The 19,281-nt window shown below is 39.3% G+C and overlaps 1 protein-coding gene across 9 annotated transcripts in view; it reads left to right on the top strand.

The window, feature by feature from the left end:
• mef2aa (myocyte enhancer factor 2aa) overlaps positions 1–19,281 on the top strand; it is a 64,084-nt gene that overhangs the window by 27,339 nt on the left and 17,464 nt on the right. For all 9 annotated transcript variants that reach the window (XM_028584213.1, XM_028584209.1, XM_028584207.1 and 6 more), the window contains exon 3: positions 3,155–3,358. In XM_028584213.1, coding sequence (XP_028440014.1) covers positions 3,155–3,358 — 204 coding nt within the window. The remainder of the gene's footprint in view (positions 1–3,154; positions 3,359–19,281) is intronic.

Genomic DNA, 19,281 nt, shown 5'->3' with positions numbered 1-19,281 from the left:
TGATTTGTGGATTTTCATAGTGCACCTTAAAACACTTTTTTAGAACTTTGCTAGCTTGCACATAAACTCATACCCAGTAAGTATAAAAAGAACTGAATTACCAAGCTAAATTAAAGTTCAGTAAAAACTGTTGATGATGGGGCACTTGGAGAGAAGTTGGTAGTGCAGAAAGTGTAAATTGAGAGCAGAATTACCACTTCATCTTGACAGCGTGAGAGCTTCTTAAAAGGTCACGGTGTTTTAGCTTGGCACAGTCTAAATGAAATGCTATAGTCACTGATCTATCTGGTATTGTGTGAGCTGCTGTAATGACCTTATCAAAAGCAGAGAAAGTTGGAATCACTCCAGTACATTGGAAGTTTAAATGTGGCCTCCTTTCTCTTTTGACCTGACATTTGATTTCTTAGAACATGGTACAACTCAACTTTACAACACTGAGGCTAATCCTAGTCATTGTAAATTACATGAATTAGTCAGGGCGCTAGACTACATGTGTACCACATCTTACTATAGGAGCGACTCAAATTTTTAAAACCACATTGAGTGTCTATGTGGGTGTCTTTGACTTGGTAAACCATAGGAAAGCTCCGCCAGTGAACCTCCAACTTGACCTCAAGGATGTCTGTGGGTTTCCACTGCCTCACCAGTCACCCCAAAGAAAATGTGGGTGGATGAAGGTTATATTTGTGTATGTTGATTTTTATGCTCAGAGCTGTTTTGTGTCATGTCATAACTTATCAAATTAAGCTGGTCATACTATAACAAAAGGAGAAAAATAGTGCAAAACTGTACAAAATAGTCTCCTTTCCATATTAAAGGTAACTGTATGAGTATAGAAGAGTAATGTGATTGTCACCTTTAATGGTAGTGTGAGCAGCAGCTGGCTTTTGTAGAGTTACTGTGTTTGGGGCTGGGGCAAGGACCAAGTCTCGGTGCTGCTGCTGAGGTTGAAATGAAGCGGTGCCTGGGTCAGCAGCCCTGCACTCAGCACTCTGCCAAGCATCCATGTGGAACAAAGTCCTCGCTCAGCGTCTCATCCTGGGCTTCCTGCTGAAAGGTGACATCTCCATGGCTTAACAGCCACATTCATCTGCTAAAGAGCATACAATTTGTTAATCATTTTCCCTCATGACAGTCCCTGCTTTCCAGTTGGATAGGCGAAAAAACAAATATGCAAGCAGGCAAATGAGCGGGTGGGTGGGAAGCCCTGCTGTTTAGTCAGAGGGAGTCTGCCATTGCCAGACCTGTCTCCACAGCGCTGTGTCAGCGACGGTGCAGCAACGGTACCCTTGCAAAATACTGTAGATAGCGGAAGGGGAGGGACATCCTGTGCGTGAGAGATGCGGCAGATGTCAGGCTGTATCACAGCAATGTACATTCATTGAGCCAGACTAAGTCTGAGGAGGATAGTCTCAGCTGCTTAGAACTTCAGTTGCTCTCAGTGGGTAGAAATGGAAAAAATCATCAGAATGACAAAACCACACAATGTTTTCACATTGTGTCTCACTTAAAGGCTTTATGTGTCTGATATAAGGACACATGTCATTTGATGCAGCTTGTATTTTAAACCTTTCAAGAAATGTCATATCAGAATTTGGTCATATGAGCTTGACTAACATCAGTGCATTGAATAGAAAATGACACGAGGACAGGCTCCTCCATGTCTAGCGCGGGTATAATGGCCCTGTGTAATTACCTGTAGTGTGGAAGATTTTAAATTCATTCATCACAGTTGGAGTGACCCCACTGCCTGAGCGTTACATAGACACTATGCAACACATAGGATTATACTGCTTTATACCAGTTAACATGAGGGTATAGCTGCAAGCTGTGACCAATTAAAGTTGGACAAAGCCAGCTCATCTGCTCAACTCCTCTCTTAGTAGGTCAGTGAAACTGATGGAGAATACAGACACATGCACTCCTCTGTGGCTCCGAGCACAGCTTTCACGAGTACATTCACAAGCCACGTTGTATAACACATTTGACAAGACACATGTACTAAAGAAAAACATAAATCTGAAGTCATGATTTGAAATATACACATTTTAAAACTATTTTCTGCAAACAACCATTACAAAACCAAAGGAGAAAACAGCTGCATTTATAGCCTCCCTCCTTGAGAACGATGTTTTTAGCTTGCGAAATGACTGTAGCATACTGTAAAGAGGTGGTGTAACATAATGACATGTGTGTGTGGGTCTGAAGAGACCACAGAGACAGAGCTGCAGAGATACAGGACATAAAGTCACTTTGCAGAGAGGGTTGCGTTACCATTGGAGTGATGTATGACCCAAAGTCCCAACTGAGGGCTCATGTTACAAGGCTTATGCTGCACTACAGAGATAGCTTTCCGTATATGGAGTCAGGGGCTACAGTAATGTATGGACCCCTGTGTTTGCCAAAGCTCTGACTCAGCTCGCTGACTCGTGCCTCTAACCCTGACCTCTGTCCTGATAACTAGACATTTCAGACATGTACTATGTCATTGCAATCATTCCTAAAGGAGGAATGATCTTGTTATCTGTCACCTTGGTTACAGTAACATTGTTGTAATATAATGAGACTGTTAATACTGTCATTTCCCTGGCTTAGCCTACAGCACATACCCGTTAAACCTAGCAGAACTCTTTACTTAGAGATTTCATACTAATTTGAAAAACTTTTTTTTACATAAAGCACCCCATAGTATTACTGCAAGTTGCCACCACAAAGTACATACATTTACTGCATTACTGTACTTTTGTACAATTTTTAGGTACCTGTAATTGGAGTATTTTCCATTTTATACTACTTTTCACTTCTACTTTTTTACATTTCAGAGTATTGTATTTTTCTGCTTTAGTAATTCGAATGCAGGACTTTTTCTTGTAATGGAGTACTTTTACTCTGTGGTTTTGCTACTGTTAGTTAAGTAAAATATGTGAATACTTCTTTCACCACTGACAATTGTCCAACAAACACGGAGTTGGAGAAATAAAGTACTACCTTTTGTTATATAATTTAGAATCCTTGAATTAACATTTACTCTTGTGCAAATTGCGTATAGTTGTTCAAATTTATGTTTTGTCCACTTGACTTTGATCTCCTTTTTAATTGAGAGAAACAGTTTTTCTCTGTAATGGATGGTTTTGTTTTCTGTGTTACTCCTCAGGTTACCTTCACAAAGAGGAAGTTTGGCCTGATGAAAAAGGCCTATGAGCTGAGCGTACTATGTGACTGTGAGATAGCCCTCATCATTTTCAACAGCTCTAACAAACTGTTCCAGTATGCCAGCACAGACATGGACAAAGTGTTGCTGAAATACACAGAGTACAACGAGCCCCATGAGAGCAGAACCAACTCTGACATTGTAGAGGTGAGTGAGCGTCGCCTTCCTACTTTGTGGGGAAAAAAACTATTTCACATGATACCTTTTCCTATTTTCTCCTCTTTATGATTTGTTATATACAACTAATTTTCAGATTGATCAGATTTAGGCTAAATTCATTATTTTAGCTCTGGATTCAGACTGTAACATAAATTGATGCTGTGACTGTAGGCTAAAAAGCTCTGTAAATGTGCCAAGGGTACTGTTTTGGTACAAAGAGTCAAACAAGAGTAAGAAAGAAGTAACAGTTTCCTTTTAGTCACCATTCAGATAGGGCACAGGAGGTCTGCAGTCTCTGATAAGTTCAGCTTTTCTTGTGCGCATCAACTGACTTGGAAAACCTATCTCTGCACATGCATGCACACAGTAGCTGCTGGCCACTATTCCTGACCCTGTTTCCCATAGATATTGTACCTGTAGGACTCAGTTCTCTGGCTACTCCTCATCACAGACCATCAGCTTGGCTATTGCTGTAGTGAAAATACAGTGTTTAGTACATTCCATACAGCTCTACAAAACTCAACAAGCACTTGAGTTTCCTGGCAGCTCCTGCATGCCCGGCGACTTGCGGAAGAGTAAGCCACTTGTTATGCCAGCATTCAGAACTGTCAGCCAAAAGTGAAAAAGCCAAAGTAAATGAGAACGATTAGGGATACATCCTGTTCCAAACATCTTTCATTGGCACACATGTGGTTTCTCAGCTCATTCAAGATCTGTTTTAAGCGGCTGGTGTCTTCATTCTGACTAAATGAAAGCATATACAATGTATGTTAATGCCTATTGATACAATCCTGATACTGCTAATATATACAGTAGTCGCCTATTCATTTTTATAGCTCTTATTTTAAATACCCTTAAATTAGCTTTTTCCGCACTAAGATACTTTTTTTAGACAATGCAGACTGCTGCATCACAATGGTGTGTTTCATACTGCCACCTGCCCACTAAAACATACAGCATTTTTGTTACTGATGCCCAATTAAAAGACATTAAGGGTTTAAGATGGGTGAGAATCCTAGCTTTTGGATAAGACTTTCACTTGGAGGAATTAGTGAAATTACTTGCAGCATAAAAGAGTCAGCTGTGGCCCATTATCTTTTATTCATACTGCTGCTGCTTGTGAATTACCTGCTTGGCAGAGCTGCAGAAGAGTGCTCTGGCATCCAGTAGGCTCATGCAGTCACTCCTCCATCAGGGGCCCTCAGAGCAGAGCAGGGACTCACCTGCATAAAAAATGCATGGATACATTCCTTACTTACGTAACAGTGACCACAAATTTGTTTTTGCCGTGACTCTGGAAGCTGTCTTATTTTTAACCAGCATCAACATCTTATACTTGGAATCCTTATGGGGCTCTTCACTGCCTATCAGTTGGGTCATTGCCCTGTATATCACAAATATCACATATATCTGTAGTCCACCAGTGTATGTTTATGTTGACAACATGGCGTAATTGGAATGTACATTGTGCACAATGTAGCACCAGTAGTCCCATGCTGATTTCCCACTTAGCCCTTCTGGCTACTCTCAAGAAAGCTGCCCCGCTGCACAAAGGGCGAGAACAAGCCACTGTTGTCCCCGCTCACTCGGCCAGCATCTTTGCAGATATGCACAAATCTCCCTCTGCCTGCTAGCTACGTGGTCAAGGTTCAGAAGTAAGGAAGCAGAGCAGAAGTAACCAACCTAGTCTACTTCACAGCATCACCACACAATCCCTGTATTCACTTGGCCAGAGAGCCGGTGTCCAAAGTGGTTGGTAATCTGGGAAATCTATGATTTGATCATATTTTAAAGTGCTCATATTATGCTCATTTTCAGGTTCATAATTGTATTTAGAGGTTGTACCAGAATAGGTTTACATGGTTTAATTTTCAAAAAACACTATATTTTTGTCATACTACACATTGTGTATTGAGCTCTCTGTTTTAGCTACAGAGTGAAGCATCTCACTTCTGTTCCATCTTTGTTGGGAGTCGCACACACACAGTAGCTAGGTAAGGACTACTAGCCAGTCAGAAGCAGAGTATGAGGGTATGCCACGCTAGCAGCTAGGCGAGCATTATAACGTGTGTTACAAAGTGACGCACATTTGTCACGGAAGTAAAGGCTGGACTACAATAGAGCTGTTTGGAGCAGTTGGTGAACAGTAGGGGTGTCACGCTTCTCCAAATCCTCGATTTGATTACATTTTTGATTCTAAGGTCATGGCTCGATTCGATTCTTGAGTTTTACTTTTTTTTTTAAAGCACATTGCTATGGCAGTTTTAGACTTTTATGCAATATAATATCTGACCTTTGTTTGCAATGTACAACACTACATTGTCAAATTTAAAACATTTATTAACAACATAATGTGACAATAACTTATATCTACAGTCAATTGGAAAACAAAATAACCTGCCATCTAGTTTCGCTTTTGTAACTGCAGTCTTCTTCACAGAAGATGACATTCAAATTCACAACAAAACACACAAAAACAATAAAACAGCCATGTCCATAGTCTTCTCTGAACAATTAAGTGTCTTAAACTATTTCCGAACAGTTGAACATATACTACTCCCTGTGTCCTCCATTTCTACATCAGAAGGGGCACAGAGGCAAGCGTGGCGGAATTTGACACTGACTGCATCTTGTGGCAATCGCAGCTTTTTGGTCCTTAATTTTACAGTCAATGGGTCCTATACGTCCTAATAATTATGCCGGCAATTGCAAAATAAAATGGCACTAACACTCCCATGTGGAAGAGGCCGATTCCATCCAATGAGTGGCTCCGTAGCTTGCCACCCCCCGGTGACGAGTAAAATGTCCCTTTTTTTTTAGCCTCGTTCTAAATTAGACCCAAGACCCACTTGGCGTGGCCATAGTGGTCACTTGGTTGGGGTTAGGCATTTTACCTTGAGTGGTTAAGGTTAGGATAGTCAATTGGTCAGGGGATAGCACCTGAACAAATCAGGTTACTTTACCTTGCGTAAGCATGGACGCCTAGCCAATAGTAGCTATTGAAGGGCGGGTCTTGGCGTGGCCATAGTGGGAAAAACAATATCGCTGGCCGTAGCCGGTAGCCGGAGGTAACTCCGCTAAGGAGCTAATCAAAGATTCTTAACTAAAAGCAAGAGGCTTCATTATGTTGGTTTTTGGTGTCCCACGGGGAACCTGACTGTTCTTTTTTGTTTGTGGGTTTTGCTAGGGATCTCGAAGAGAACGGTTGTGATTTTGAGAGGAAAAGGATCTGTTGAAATTTAAATTGTGGGGTTTGTTTGGGCTGGGTTGTATAATACACAGGACCAGTTCACCGGCGACTTCAGTGAAAGAGGAGGGGGTTCAAGTTCTGTCGATGGGTCTCTTGCATCTGCATCTGCAGTTGCCATGCTATGTTCGACTCGCAGCACTTTGTGCGTTTTTTTCCGCTTGCCGACCGGACATGACATGAGGGCGTGGCAGGATCGACGAATCCATTTTTTAATTCGAAGTTCGAGATTGTGACTTAATTTTGGTCGATTTCGAATTAAAATGACACCCTTAGCGAACAGTGTTTGTTTTTCACTTTGTAAACCTATAACATGCACAAAAAAGATATATAACACAACAAAGGAAAGGAAAAAAAGCCAACAAGCATAATATGAGCACTTTAAGAGAAATCTCTAATCTGAACTGTTTTCCTAACTGCCTCTTTCGGCGAAGCCTTTTTTCAGCCTTTGGGCTGATGCCGTTGTTGTTGTTGTATTGATGGGAAGAATCCACCCCTCCCCCATTTATCTAGTGAAATGGGCCTCACATGAGGACACTTAGACTGGACACTTATCTAAATTTTTAAATTGTGTTAAACCAATCTTTGACATGCAAACAATCATGTGCTCATTTGTCCAGTTTGCGAGGCCACAAAAACCCTCTCCCGCTTTTCATTGGAAAGCTCGTTCCTTGTGAGAAACTAAATCAAAGGTCACATTCCTGCTCAGTAGTACCATCTGTAGATAAAGGCTGAGCTGTGCAGTGTGGGAGAACAGTCTCCATGTTTTCCACAGATGGATGCATGCCTGGGCCACAGTTTGATAACCCAGTGGAGGGCTATGGACTTTGTCTTAAAAATTGGCTCGCAGTCCAAAGCAGAGCGGTAGGCTCAGAGTGTGTGTTGGTGTGTGTGTTTGTTTGCGTCTGCATGTGTTGATGCGCTTAACCTTACTGTGGCGGCCAAAACTTCAGGCGACAGGTGAACTGTCATATGAAATCTCTCTTTTTATGCATTCACCTGTGTCACTTTTTAGACATTTCTAACCCTTATTAAGGTGGAATGTTGTCGTTTGAGCTTTAGTTAGATGTCCTTATTTACTAAGTAAAAGAATCATATAGTAAAGAGTCACAGTGCTCACTATGACTTGCATGCTGGGTAAAAAAACAGCAAAACCTGCCTTTTCTACTGAAGGTATACTGGGTAAAAATATAGTCTTTTGAGGGTCACATTTGCCCTATCTTTATTAGTTTTTAATGCAGATAAGTAACACACTCCTGTCTCATGCTCATCAACATACAGTAATTTCTCCTTGGAATTAATGGGGTATTTGATATGGTTGTGTTGTTGTGAGTATTCATGACTGAAGGTTTTAGGGTGTTGTTCCTATTGTGCTTCTTATTGAATTCTGTTTATGCCACAAATCCAAATGCTGCCGTTAGTCATTACATTAATCTAATAATATTTACTCCTCCTTCCCTCTCCGCTAGTGGAGCTAATGAGATTTTGCTCATGCTCCGCTATAACCTCACACCGTTCCTCAGCACACAGAAAGATCACTGTGTCTGCAAGAGAAACCTTGAAATCAGGTCGTAACTTCACAGGCATCATTTGGCAATTATCTGTCCTCTCATTGAGCAATTCAATACAATTAAGGTATATGGTATAGATTAGGATTAATCAGGTTTGCAGGCATTAAGTAAACACCTAATTGTAATCTTATACAATCAGGGCTGCGAATACGCTTCAACCTAATTTGAGAATGCAATTTTTGTGAAATACCATTGCCTCATAATTGTAAATAACTGGACTGCACCATATGCAAAACTTGACTTTTACACTGCACTTTTTTGAAACGTCTTTTACCCTGGTGATTTGTGAGAGTAAGCAACCTAAGATCATTCATAGGGAAATTCTGCTTATCTTCCTCATAATAAAGAGGGTGGCCATTGTTGTTGTTACTCGGGAAAAACAGACAATTTTCTTTCTACTTATGAAGACTACCCCCTCTCACAAGACCACTACAGTGAGAGGAAATGAGAATAAAATGATCAGGTCATTTCCATTCGGTTTTATCTCATGATCTCTTTCAGCTGTTATAATGGAGCCGTATTAATCATTCAATAAGAAATGTAAATTTTGACCATTACGGAATGTCAAGCCCTGTGTTTTCATCTGAATGTATTTTCTGTTAGAATTTCACGGCTGCCTTTTGCAGATTTTACAGTGACTAAAGCAATCATCACAACTAAGGGTTCAATTTATCATCATGTGCCATATTCTGTGATTTAGTTTTTTTGTTTTTTTTACCAATAAAAACAATCTATGCATTAGGCCGCTGTGCTTCAAATGGGCATTTTCAGCAATTCACAACTTAAATAGGAAAACATTTTATTTTGGAGTTATGAAATTAATCCCTTACAGTTCTTTGGGCTGAATGGGCACCAGGAGTTTGAGACAGGGGATGTTTATGTTGTCAATCAAAGGCTGAGCAGTGATTAAGACTCATTTATATCTTAATGAATGCAAATTGGCACATCTGCTATGGTGGGCTAGCTGTCCAGACTCTTCAATTAGCATGATTGATCAATTATCCTTCTGCTGCTCGGGAACGGATAGGGTGGGGGTAGAAGAGAGATGAAAGAGCACAAGAAGAAAAAATGAACAGAAATTTGTCCAAAACTGAATCAATCAGATGCTTTATTCGATTAGAGTCGTGAAAAATGGAATTTCATTTTACTCAAAGAGGACTCTCACTTTAACATACCATTTCTTTTTAAATAGATAGTAATACGTATAATTAAAAAAGCTGGCATTTTATCGTTTACTTTTTTGACAAAGATAAGTACCAGGTTGGCACCTAAAAGGGCAGGTTAGAGATCAGAAGGGGATATTCCACAGATTAAAACAGACATGCATACAGTATATCACTGAAACTAACTGGTTAACAAAGTTTTTGTGGCTCTGAATGTGTAATCACTTTTTCTTTCTTTTTCTTTGTTTCTTTTTTTGTTGTTGAGTGTTTGCATTCCCATTGTGATACATCAACTTTACATGAACAAAAACACAATTTACATTTTAAAAAATGCGTCTGATTCTCCATCAGCAGTTTTTCTGATCAGATATTCCCGTGAGAAACGAGCATCAACCATGCAAATATTTAGTACATCAGAACTCTTTCAACTCTGAAGTCTGTCGAGGATAGTGTGGTGTGCAGCTTGTTTGTGCTAGTTTTACCAGTAAGCAAAAATCCTTGAATATCAAAGCACACTGGTGAGACTACTCTGAGTAGCAGAGGCAGATTGTCCTGAGTATGTATTTATAATTGTGGCACAGAAACAAAACCGGACGGTCAAATGAGGCTCTGGTTGCCACAAAGGATAACTGCTAATACCACCATGTTCTCTAATGCAATACAGAGTATGTTATAGCTACTATAGCTTTGAAGGCAGTAGAGCCTATTTTTTTGTCTAAAACTTTCCAACTCATTCACTGTGTCTTTTGTACAACAATTATAGTATATAAGTAGTAAAACAAAGATATTTGACAAACTGATTTTGGTATTTAAATGAACTAGTAAAGGTCACTTTATTTAGTACATTTCGCATAATAGACGCACGAAGCTTACATTAGGGCTGGTGGTATAATGCAGTTTAGAGCATTCTTTTGTTGTCGGATGTACTATCATGACATACAAATGGTAAACATGACATAATAAGAAGAATTAGTTTTTACTTCATGACTTGATTATAAGTTGACCAGAGTCAAAATTATAGGGTCTGCAGTCTGCAGGCACACACACACACACACACACACACACACACACACACACACACACATATATATATATATATATATATATATATATATATATATATATATATATAAATAAATAAATAAATAAATAAATAAATATATATATATATATATATATATATATATATATATATATATATATATATATATATATATATATATATATATCTCAGTGTTTCAGAATCAGCTTTATTGGCCAGGTTTGCGTAGACAAACAAGGAATTTGACTCCGGCTAATCTTTGCTCTCAACACTTACTTACCTATAAAGAATAAAAAACAGAAATGACAGTAAGAAAAATATAAAAAAAATACTCAAAGGTGTCTGGTTCAAAGATAATGAATTATTCAGTCAACCTCAAACTGTTTCCTATTGACAAATCGAAGAACACACAATAAGTTTAGCACAAAAGCTTCTTGGGCCCTAACGCATCTGTGCACCAGATTTTTGTTTACTTTTAATTTTTGCAGACTTCCAGACTGTACCACAGTGGAACCAAATATTCCTAAAAAAAAGCACTTAAAATGTAATCTGCATTTTATATAACTGATTAATGTATGCCAAACTGTTGACTCAGTATTTTAAAGATTAATTTAACCACATCCATCAAAAAAAACAGTAAAATGAAATGTATGGTAAAAAAAAGGAAGCTAGTTTGTGATCTTATGGGCTCCATTATGGGGCCCCTTGGTGAGTTTGGGCCCTGGGCATACAAACAAAATACATAAGGAAAATCTTTGCTCTTCTTGAAAAACAGTCAACAGTAATGTTTAGTTATTAGTGTAAATAGTTGGATGAATTATTGCTAATTCAATTAAATCTTAGTTGTGTGGGGCAGTTATAATGTGTTTTAATGGTGGTACATCATCATTGTTCAGATAATCTGATTAGGTTTTGTAAACAACAGTCCACTGGCCTTTGTCTTGAATTCAGTGTTATTTTATGAACATGTTTTATTTTATTTCAATTTCATGAAATATTTTAGATTGTTTATGTATTTAAAATGTGTTTTTAGTTTAAAGCTTGTTTAAACAATCTAAGATTTGATGAGGTCACCAGTAAACGTTTTAGATTTTCACGGTTCAGTGTTAGTGCTAACCATTACAGCAGATGCCTTGAGTGGATATCCATAATGTTGGCTGGATAAATACAGGAATTACACTGGTGTTATTGTAACGTTGTTACAGTGTTAATGTGGTTTCATGTCTTTCTAAAGATCTTTGGTCCTGGTTCCGTGTGCACAGACACTAGATGTTTTTTTGTCTACGCGGCAGTTTTGTGCCTCTGATGCTATTTTCTGATGTTTTTGTATGTTTATTCTGAAGTAACAGACGCTGCTGTTGACAGAAACTTAAACGACATCACTTCCTATGCAGCAGATCATTGTTCTCTGGAAAGACTCAAAACCTGTTGTTGGGTCACCTTACTTTGTTTTGATGTTTATTGGCAAAAGCCAAGGCTGCTGCTCAGTCTGTTTGTCCATACATTAAGAGAATAACAGTGTAAAAAGGTTTCGAGAAGTACGTCATCTGACGTTATCAGACGTAGGTTATCTCTTTCTTTGTCCCTTGCCTTCTGACCTGTAAATCTGATGCATTCCCCTGATCTGCACTATTATCTTCAGTTTGCAGTGAACACAGAATAAAGGGTTGCAAATGCTCATATCCACAGCAAACCCCCCTCTCCTCCCCCCTATTTTGTCCTAACCAACTAACTCTTGCAGTGTGTGTTATTAGTGTTTCAGGTCTTTAGAGAAACATGCTTGTGTTCTCAGTGTTTTATTTCTTCTTTTTCTCTATAAACTACTGAGCTGCCGTTTCTAGAAACATAGAGTAGCAATTTAATTAAACATTTTGTATCTCGAGAACATTACACTCGTGACAAGTGGTTATTGTAGTTGGAAATATCCATGATTTCTTATTCTCTGACTGGTCAAATTGCTCATTGTTTGTATATAATTATCTACATCATTATCTATCATTTGCCAGTCTATTTACAGTCGCTCAGAAAGGGAGAACAGTTGTTCAAATGTAACAACAAAATCTGAATTGAGAGTTTTTTTTCTTCTTTCTTATTAATATTTTAATCAAATATCATATATAAAAATGCTGGTGTGTTCTCCTGTGTGGATGGTGTCTGCCTTACGCTATAGGGGCAAGGTAGGCTATAAAGAACAAATCTCGCTATTTAAAAAGTTTTCACTAATTACATATACTGGTTCAGTGACTGCACCGTCAAGTCTTAATATCCACCTCCAGCTCTTTGCTATTATTTATTTACTTTGGTCTTTCTCGCCACTATGCCATCATCATATAACTATATTCTCCTCTTTGATATTTGAGCTCACAGCAGCAATGATGAGAAATCCTTTTTAAGCTAAATCAAATGTCATTGCTGTTGACATAGACTTATTGGGTTGATGTTGATTTTTCAGGGGTTTTCAATATATGGGAAATTTTCTGCCAGCTCATTTTTAATATTACAGAAAAAAAAGTATGTGCACTTTTGAGCTCCAGTGATTTATTGGAGTGATATTAAAATTATTTTCTATATTTTTTATTTTGACTGTGGGTCACACAAAGTATTGCAGATTATAATAAGTATGATAGTATTGCCTTAGTGTGAGTATTTTTATTTAAATAAATGGATACATTAATTCCCTGCGATGCTGCTTTGTAATAAGAGGTTTCTTCTTATGTGTCTTCTGTATGTTGCCACATAAATACTAAGCCTGTCAGTCAATTTGTTGTCTCTGGAGAGGTTTCTAAAGTAACAGCATGGGCAGCCAATAATCTGTTTCTGAAATCATATTACTGCGTCTTCATTTGTGGGCTCATATAAACGCACAAGAGACTTCCTGTTTCCCATGCGCACAGTGTGTTTTGTTTTGTATACCTGAGAGCAGTCATTTAACCTTTGGGTCAGTGTTTCGGGCCAGATCAGCTCCAGAGTTAACTTGTGTTGCTAGTCAAAACAAACACACTGGCTGTCCATAAAAACACCAGCATCTATTTTCAGACTAGTTCAGTAGGACAAGTTAAAAATAAACCTCTCACAAATGTTATAGAAAACAGAGAGCAGGGCAATCGGAATACCTCTGATAATGTCACTGACAGTTATAGTGTGTGGTGTCACAAGCGTAAAGCCCCTGTGAGCAAAATAAATCACCCTCTGATTTATTTACATTCTGTATATGATGTGGTAATACTTTATTACGTCCTCTTTTATGAAGTTATAAAGTTCCACTTCATTTAATTTAATTACTCTCCTCTTTACATACAGCATCTTAACATTGATATATCTCATGGAGCAGACTGGTGAGAGTTGTCTGAAAAGTCTTCTCTTGCCACAGTGAGTGAAGCAGTGTTAATGGTTCTGTTTCGAGCAACATGCTGGGTTTCAAAGTGCCCCTTTTTGTAGGACAAGGACTCCTTTTCCTCTGGGCTTTTAGTGAAAAAGGGTCACCAGTACTCTTTTGTAGTTTCCTGAGTGTATGAAACACTTGTGGTAATGTTCATGCAAGTAGATGACTGTTCTGTGTCCTCTGCTATGGAACAGATACACTAATTGTTACCTGATGGCAGAGTAATGACTTTTGATCTTTGAAAATGTAGTTTCGATTATTGAAATTAAACTTTCCATAATCAGAACTATCCCTGCTCTTTATATGGGCTTTTGTCCTGTAGGGTTATTCAACCGTTTTCATCCTTTGAATTGCTGAATGGCTACATGATCAAGTTTTGGTTTTCTGTGCATTGTAAACCCATCATGTATTACATCTCACTGTTTTATTATGTCTCCGGTTTGTGATGCTTGTTACCAGGTTACTGCTAAGAGATTTTTGCTTTTAGCACATTTCACACTCTTCATCGACGTCAGAGGTTTTTTCCACCCTCTCAACTACGTTGTATGTCTCATTTCAAATTGAAGATCCCTCAGAGAGCATAACATTAAGGAAGACGCAACAACAAAATACCACAAGCCACGGTGCCCATTTCTAAAAATTGGTCTCCACTGACGCTAATGAGTTAATACTATGAGATCTAAAATTAGATATGGTCTCTCTCAAAATCCAGAATTTAACAACACCACAATTTATTCAGATCTATTAAGTAATTTGTTTAAAGTTGAATTACACATTTTTCACATGTTCCCCCCACCCAATTCTTATTAAAAATGTTGCTTGCTTCTTATTTGAAGTTGTTTGTGAAATATGAAACTTCTGCAAAGAGTTACTTGGAACAAGTGCTTAGTTGACAGTTGTTAAGTTTGTTTGGCAAACTACTAACACAGATAGTTTAAGGCTCTTGCCTTGTACTGAGTGTATAGGTTAACATATTTGAACCTTTCTGTAAATACATCTGTTTATTCTTAAATGACTGCAGACAGGCATGACTGAACTATATAAAACACACGTGACATTTTTTGAAATTGTGTGTTCAACATGGTGGACATAATTTCTCTTAAAGGTCCAATGTGTAGTAATTTCTCCCATCTAGCGTTGAGATCATATATCGCAATCAACTCTCTCGCACCACGCTGTTCATAGTAGGAGGAATATTTGGAATATTCAGGGCAACACAGATTTTGATAATGAACAACTAAACACGTTACACACTGTACCATTAACTCACACCTTGGTGCAAAAACTGAACATCCATATCACGTGGAGCACCATTTGACCCGACTCTCAAAGTTATTACATGCATCACTCGTTGTTGTTCATATTAACAGAAACCCCCCCAGATAAAAGCATCTTCTCAGTGTTTTGTAGTTAATAGTTTGCTAACTAATTAATGTTGGCGTTCAATTTATATTGACTTTTACGTAAATTAGACATGATTATTCTCTGTGCTGTCAAATTGCTGTAATATTTTTCTTTGTTTTGATATTCTAAGCTAATTTTACACTATCCAGTATACTTTTTATATGCTGTGATTGTTGCTGATCAGTGTTGATATATAACATTTTCACTTTCTTCTTTAATTTCTTCATAGGCATAATAAATCCCATCTTGTTGCTAATACACTAGTTACACAAACAAGTGCAAACAAACGAGGCAACAATGGTGTGTAACGCATCATCTTCAAACTTTCTTAAAATGAAGATGTTGCAGCTGTCATTGTTTCCTTTATTCCTGCAGGTGATGTGTGCTTATAGGTTTACTGTATTGATATTATAGACTGATGAACTCGAGTGACTTAGCAGAAGTGCATGGTGTAATAAGTACTGTAACTGCTAATTAAGGCATTAAGAAAAGTATGATTTTTTACCATTCTGCAGTAAAAATGCATTATATATAGTTTCTCAAACTGAGCTCAAATCACATACCTGTCATAAAGTGTGGAATGAACCAAATGAAATAGGTCAGACATTGAGCTGACCTAATTTGGTTGGTCTAGTTTCAGTACAGAGCAACAGTGATACCAGTTATGTTAAAGATCATTAGAACCACGAGCCGTGAGTCCACCCTCTGTGTTCTTCAATGACCTTGTGGGCTGAGTGGCTGAAATGAGACCTTGCTTTCGTGCACAGCGGCTTCTGTGAGTTAGATCGTGCAACAATCAGCTTGCCCTTGTGCCCCCCTCCTCCTACTGTGCGTGCTGTGCGGCCAACCTCTCCTGCCCAGGGGCGAGGACAGAGCAAAGCGTGCTGGGATTGGGGGGAGAGGGGGTGATGGCTGGGGGTTAGCTGGCACTGTGCCACCTTCCCCTGACTGCTTGGCCTGACTGGGGGCAAAGAGGGAGGCTGCTGTGTCTCAGATTGATGAGGACAGGTCTGTGATCTGGGTATAGAGTGTTGCAGAACAGACGTCCTGCTGGCACATCCTGCCCTCTCCGTCGCACGCCCCCCAGCCCTCCGTACTCGCCTTATCGGAACTCCTAATTGTCCTTATGAATATTTTAGAGGCAAGCAGGAATGGGAGTTCAGGGTTGGGGGTATGGTTTCAAGGGCCCTGACAGCTAATGATCCACTCAATGACCAAGAGAGAGAGAGAGAGAAAAGAGAGAGAGAGAGAGAGAGAGAGAGAGAGAGAGAGAGAGAGAGAGAGAGGAAGACAGGGGAGTAAAAACGGTTCAAAAGATATTCAATAATCTGTATGTTAATGTTTTCGTCTGGATTTCAATTCCTTATGATCAGTTTGTAATGTGTGCCACCTTTTCTTTATGTGGAATCGGAACAGAGAGTGTGTTCTCATTCTTTTAAATCTGTAGATAACGATGACATTGGTTTGCCTTTATCCTCAATTTGTAGTTTAATTCCCTCTTGTCTATACTGAAAATATGCAGTCCGCTGATTGAGACTGTTCCCTCTGACTGGCGGCTAATAGCTTTGTCACATCAGTCATTCACTACAGTCTCAGAACAGAAAGCTCTGAAGGGACTGCTCACTGCACAGCAATTGCCTCTTATTCAGTAAAAGAGATGGGCTATTTTTAATTGGCAATCTAGTCGGTCAAATGCAGGTAATCCTTTGCAGTATACAATATAGAATATTATTAGTTTTTTCTTGTATGCATCTATCGCTGTTTTAGATTTAGTAAGCATGACTCACTTAGGATTAGTATCGCACTACCAGACTTTGAGCTACCAGTTCATTATGGTCTGTCCATTGCCATTGTGGTGTCAGGTCTCACCAATACAGCTACTAACACAACAATATCAAAATAAAATGCAGACGGTCGAGTTGCTCCCTCCCACTGTTCTTCCTGTCCACTGTGTAACTAGACAATGGAGCGAGCCACAGGAAGGACATGAATCCAGCCTCATATCCTCATATCAGTCAGTAATGTGTAATGGTCATGAGATTAAACAAGATATGTCTGGGAATTACAGAGGTCTCCTTATCTAATAGCCCCTCACTCCCAACTCACAATATGTGGTGGGAAATAAAGAGCGAGAAGAAGGCTTCCTACATTACAGTAACCGAGTGCAGGGCCATGGCAAACAGTGCCTAAAGACCAACCAAAAGAAGAGGCTTTTATTCCCCTCAAGTGAAGACTACAGCACCACAGGGGAAAGGGAGCATGATGGTACTGAAAGTTTCTTAAGATGTTATATAAGAGCAGAAATATTTCTTAACAGATAAAAGCCTTCCTATCAGCCGTCTCCCCATGCTGATTTCCTAGTGCGTTCACACTCAAAGAAGCCCTTTGATAAGCACATTAGATGGAACAGCCTGGACACAATGGTGATGTCATGAGGATTAGCACGCCTTGCTTAGTGTAGCAGCGGGCACAAGGGCTAATTCACAGCACTGCAGGGCGAGAGGCTGGGAGACCCGGCTGAAATGAGGTGAGGTGAGACCGCTGCACAAAAAAAACGGTTAAAAATATGCACTTTAGGGAAGGCTGGAACAAACACAACATGCATTAAACATTCATGTTGCACTCCGCTTTTGGATCATTTTGTGTAATTTCCTGCTGTTTGGCCATTACATGACAAACTGTGTTGCTGTTAAGGGGGCCTGTAATCAGAGCAGTGGTGCACCAGCCATGGGTCAGGTGGTGCTCTACGAATAGTAAAAGCTGCTGTGATTCAGGCACAGTGGAAGAAGCAGCCTCTTCATGCCTTTCTTTCAGCCATCTCCCCCACAATTTTGAAGTTCAGCTTTTATACCAAACCACTCTCTATCTCCTTTCACCCTGCTTCTATTCACGTACAGTACTGTACAGTACATGAATAAGTTACATGCAGAAAGCTCTCTTGACACAAGAGAGGGAGAACATCAGAGTGAAATTGTTTTCCAAGACTCGCAGTAGCCGAGTATGTTGCTTTGGCCCATTTCACTGAAAGTACTTCTCAAGAAACAGGTGATGTAGGTGGCTTATGCAACGGTTTTATTTTTATTTTTAATCCACGGAATAGTGTTTGCTTCAATTTTGCAATACAAAATGTGAATATAAGGCTTTAAAGTAAATCTAAAGTCCAGAATTGAGCTGCCTAAACATTTTTATTTTCATTGGAGTTCTAAAGGTACTCATTTGGAAGAATTACATTAAAAAAGATTTCCCATTGATATCAAATCAAAATGGTAAGCAAGTTTGCCTTTCACTGCACTATAGCTTTCTGTTGTGAACATTTACTGCAAATCTGGAGAGGCAATTACTGTGCCCAAATGTTCTCCATGGTTACAGCTAGATTAATAGTCAGGGCTCAGGTGGAGAAGACGGATATATGTTTTCTTCAGGATAGGGAAGCTTCAAGACCTCCTGCAATGGAAAATGTTTTTTAAAGGAAGGTCAGTTATCACACAACAAACTGACATCCACACATACATGCACGCTCAGACAATGGTGCCCAGTTGGTTTGACGTCAGCTACTCAGTCTCGTTTTTATTTGAAGAGCCAAATTTCTATCAATACAGGTTTGGACTGCTGTGAGAAAATAGCAGCTGGCCTTGTTCCCACTCATCTTTGTGAGCCTCTCAGGACCTTGTGAATAGATTACACAAGTTCCCTTGTCCATACTCTCTCCAGCCCCCCTCCTGCAACAAACAGCCTATATCTTTCTTCAGAAATGCTACTGGAAATCCTAACCTCAGCTGTATTCACATCCAGCCAACTTTACTTTCCAAAGCACAAAGCCCTTAACTTGATTCAACATTTTGAGGCATTATAAATTGCTTTTTACCATACTATTCATAATTCAAGAAAAAAAAGTGATCTTGTTTTTCGGCATCCAGATCCAGACCCCTTTTCTAGGTCAGAACACTCTAGTGTCTGGAGCAGTTTGCAGCTTTGACATGTAAGAGCAAAGTTGATCTGGGGTCGGGTGGCCTTCAGGGCTCCATGTGGTCCCTTCTACGGACATATCTCTGCGTGGCTGCCTCTGATTGGCCAGTGTGGGGAGCCAGGTCTTGACAGGTGT

This window comes from Perca flavescens, chromosome 8 (assembly GCF_004354835.1).
Source record: "Perca flavescens isolate YP-PL-M2 chromosome 8, PFLA_1.0, whole genome shotgun sequence".
NCBI classification, from domain to species: Eukaryota; Metazoa; Chordata; class Actinopteri; order Perciformes; family Percidae; genus Perca; species Perca flavescens.
This window is presented reverse-complemented; position numbering and strand designations above follow the sequence as displayed.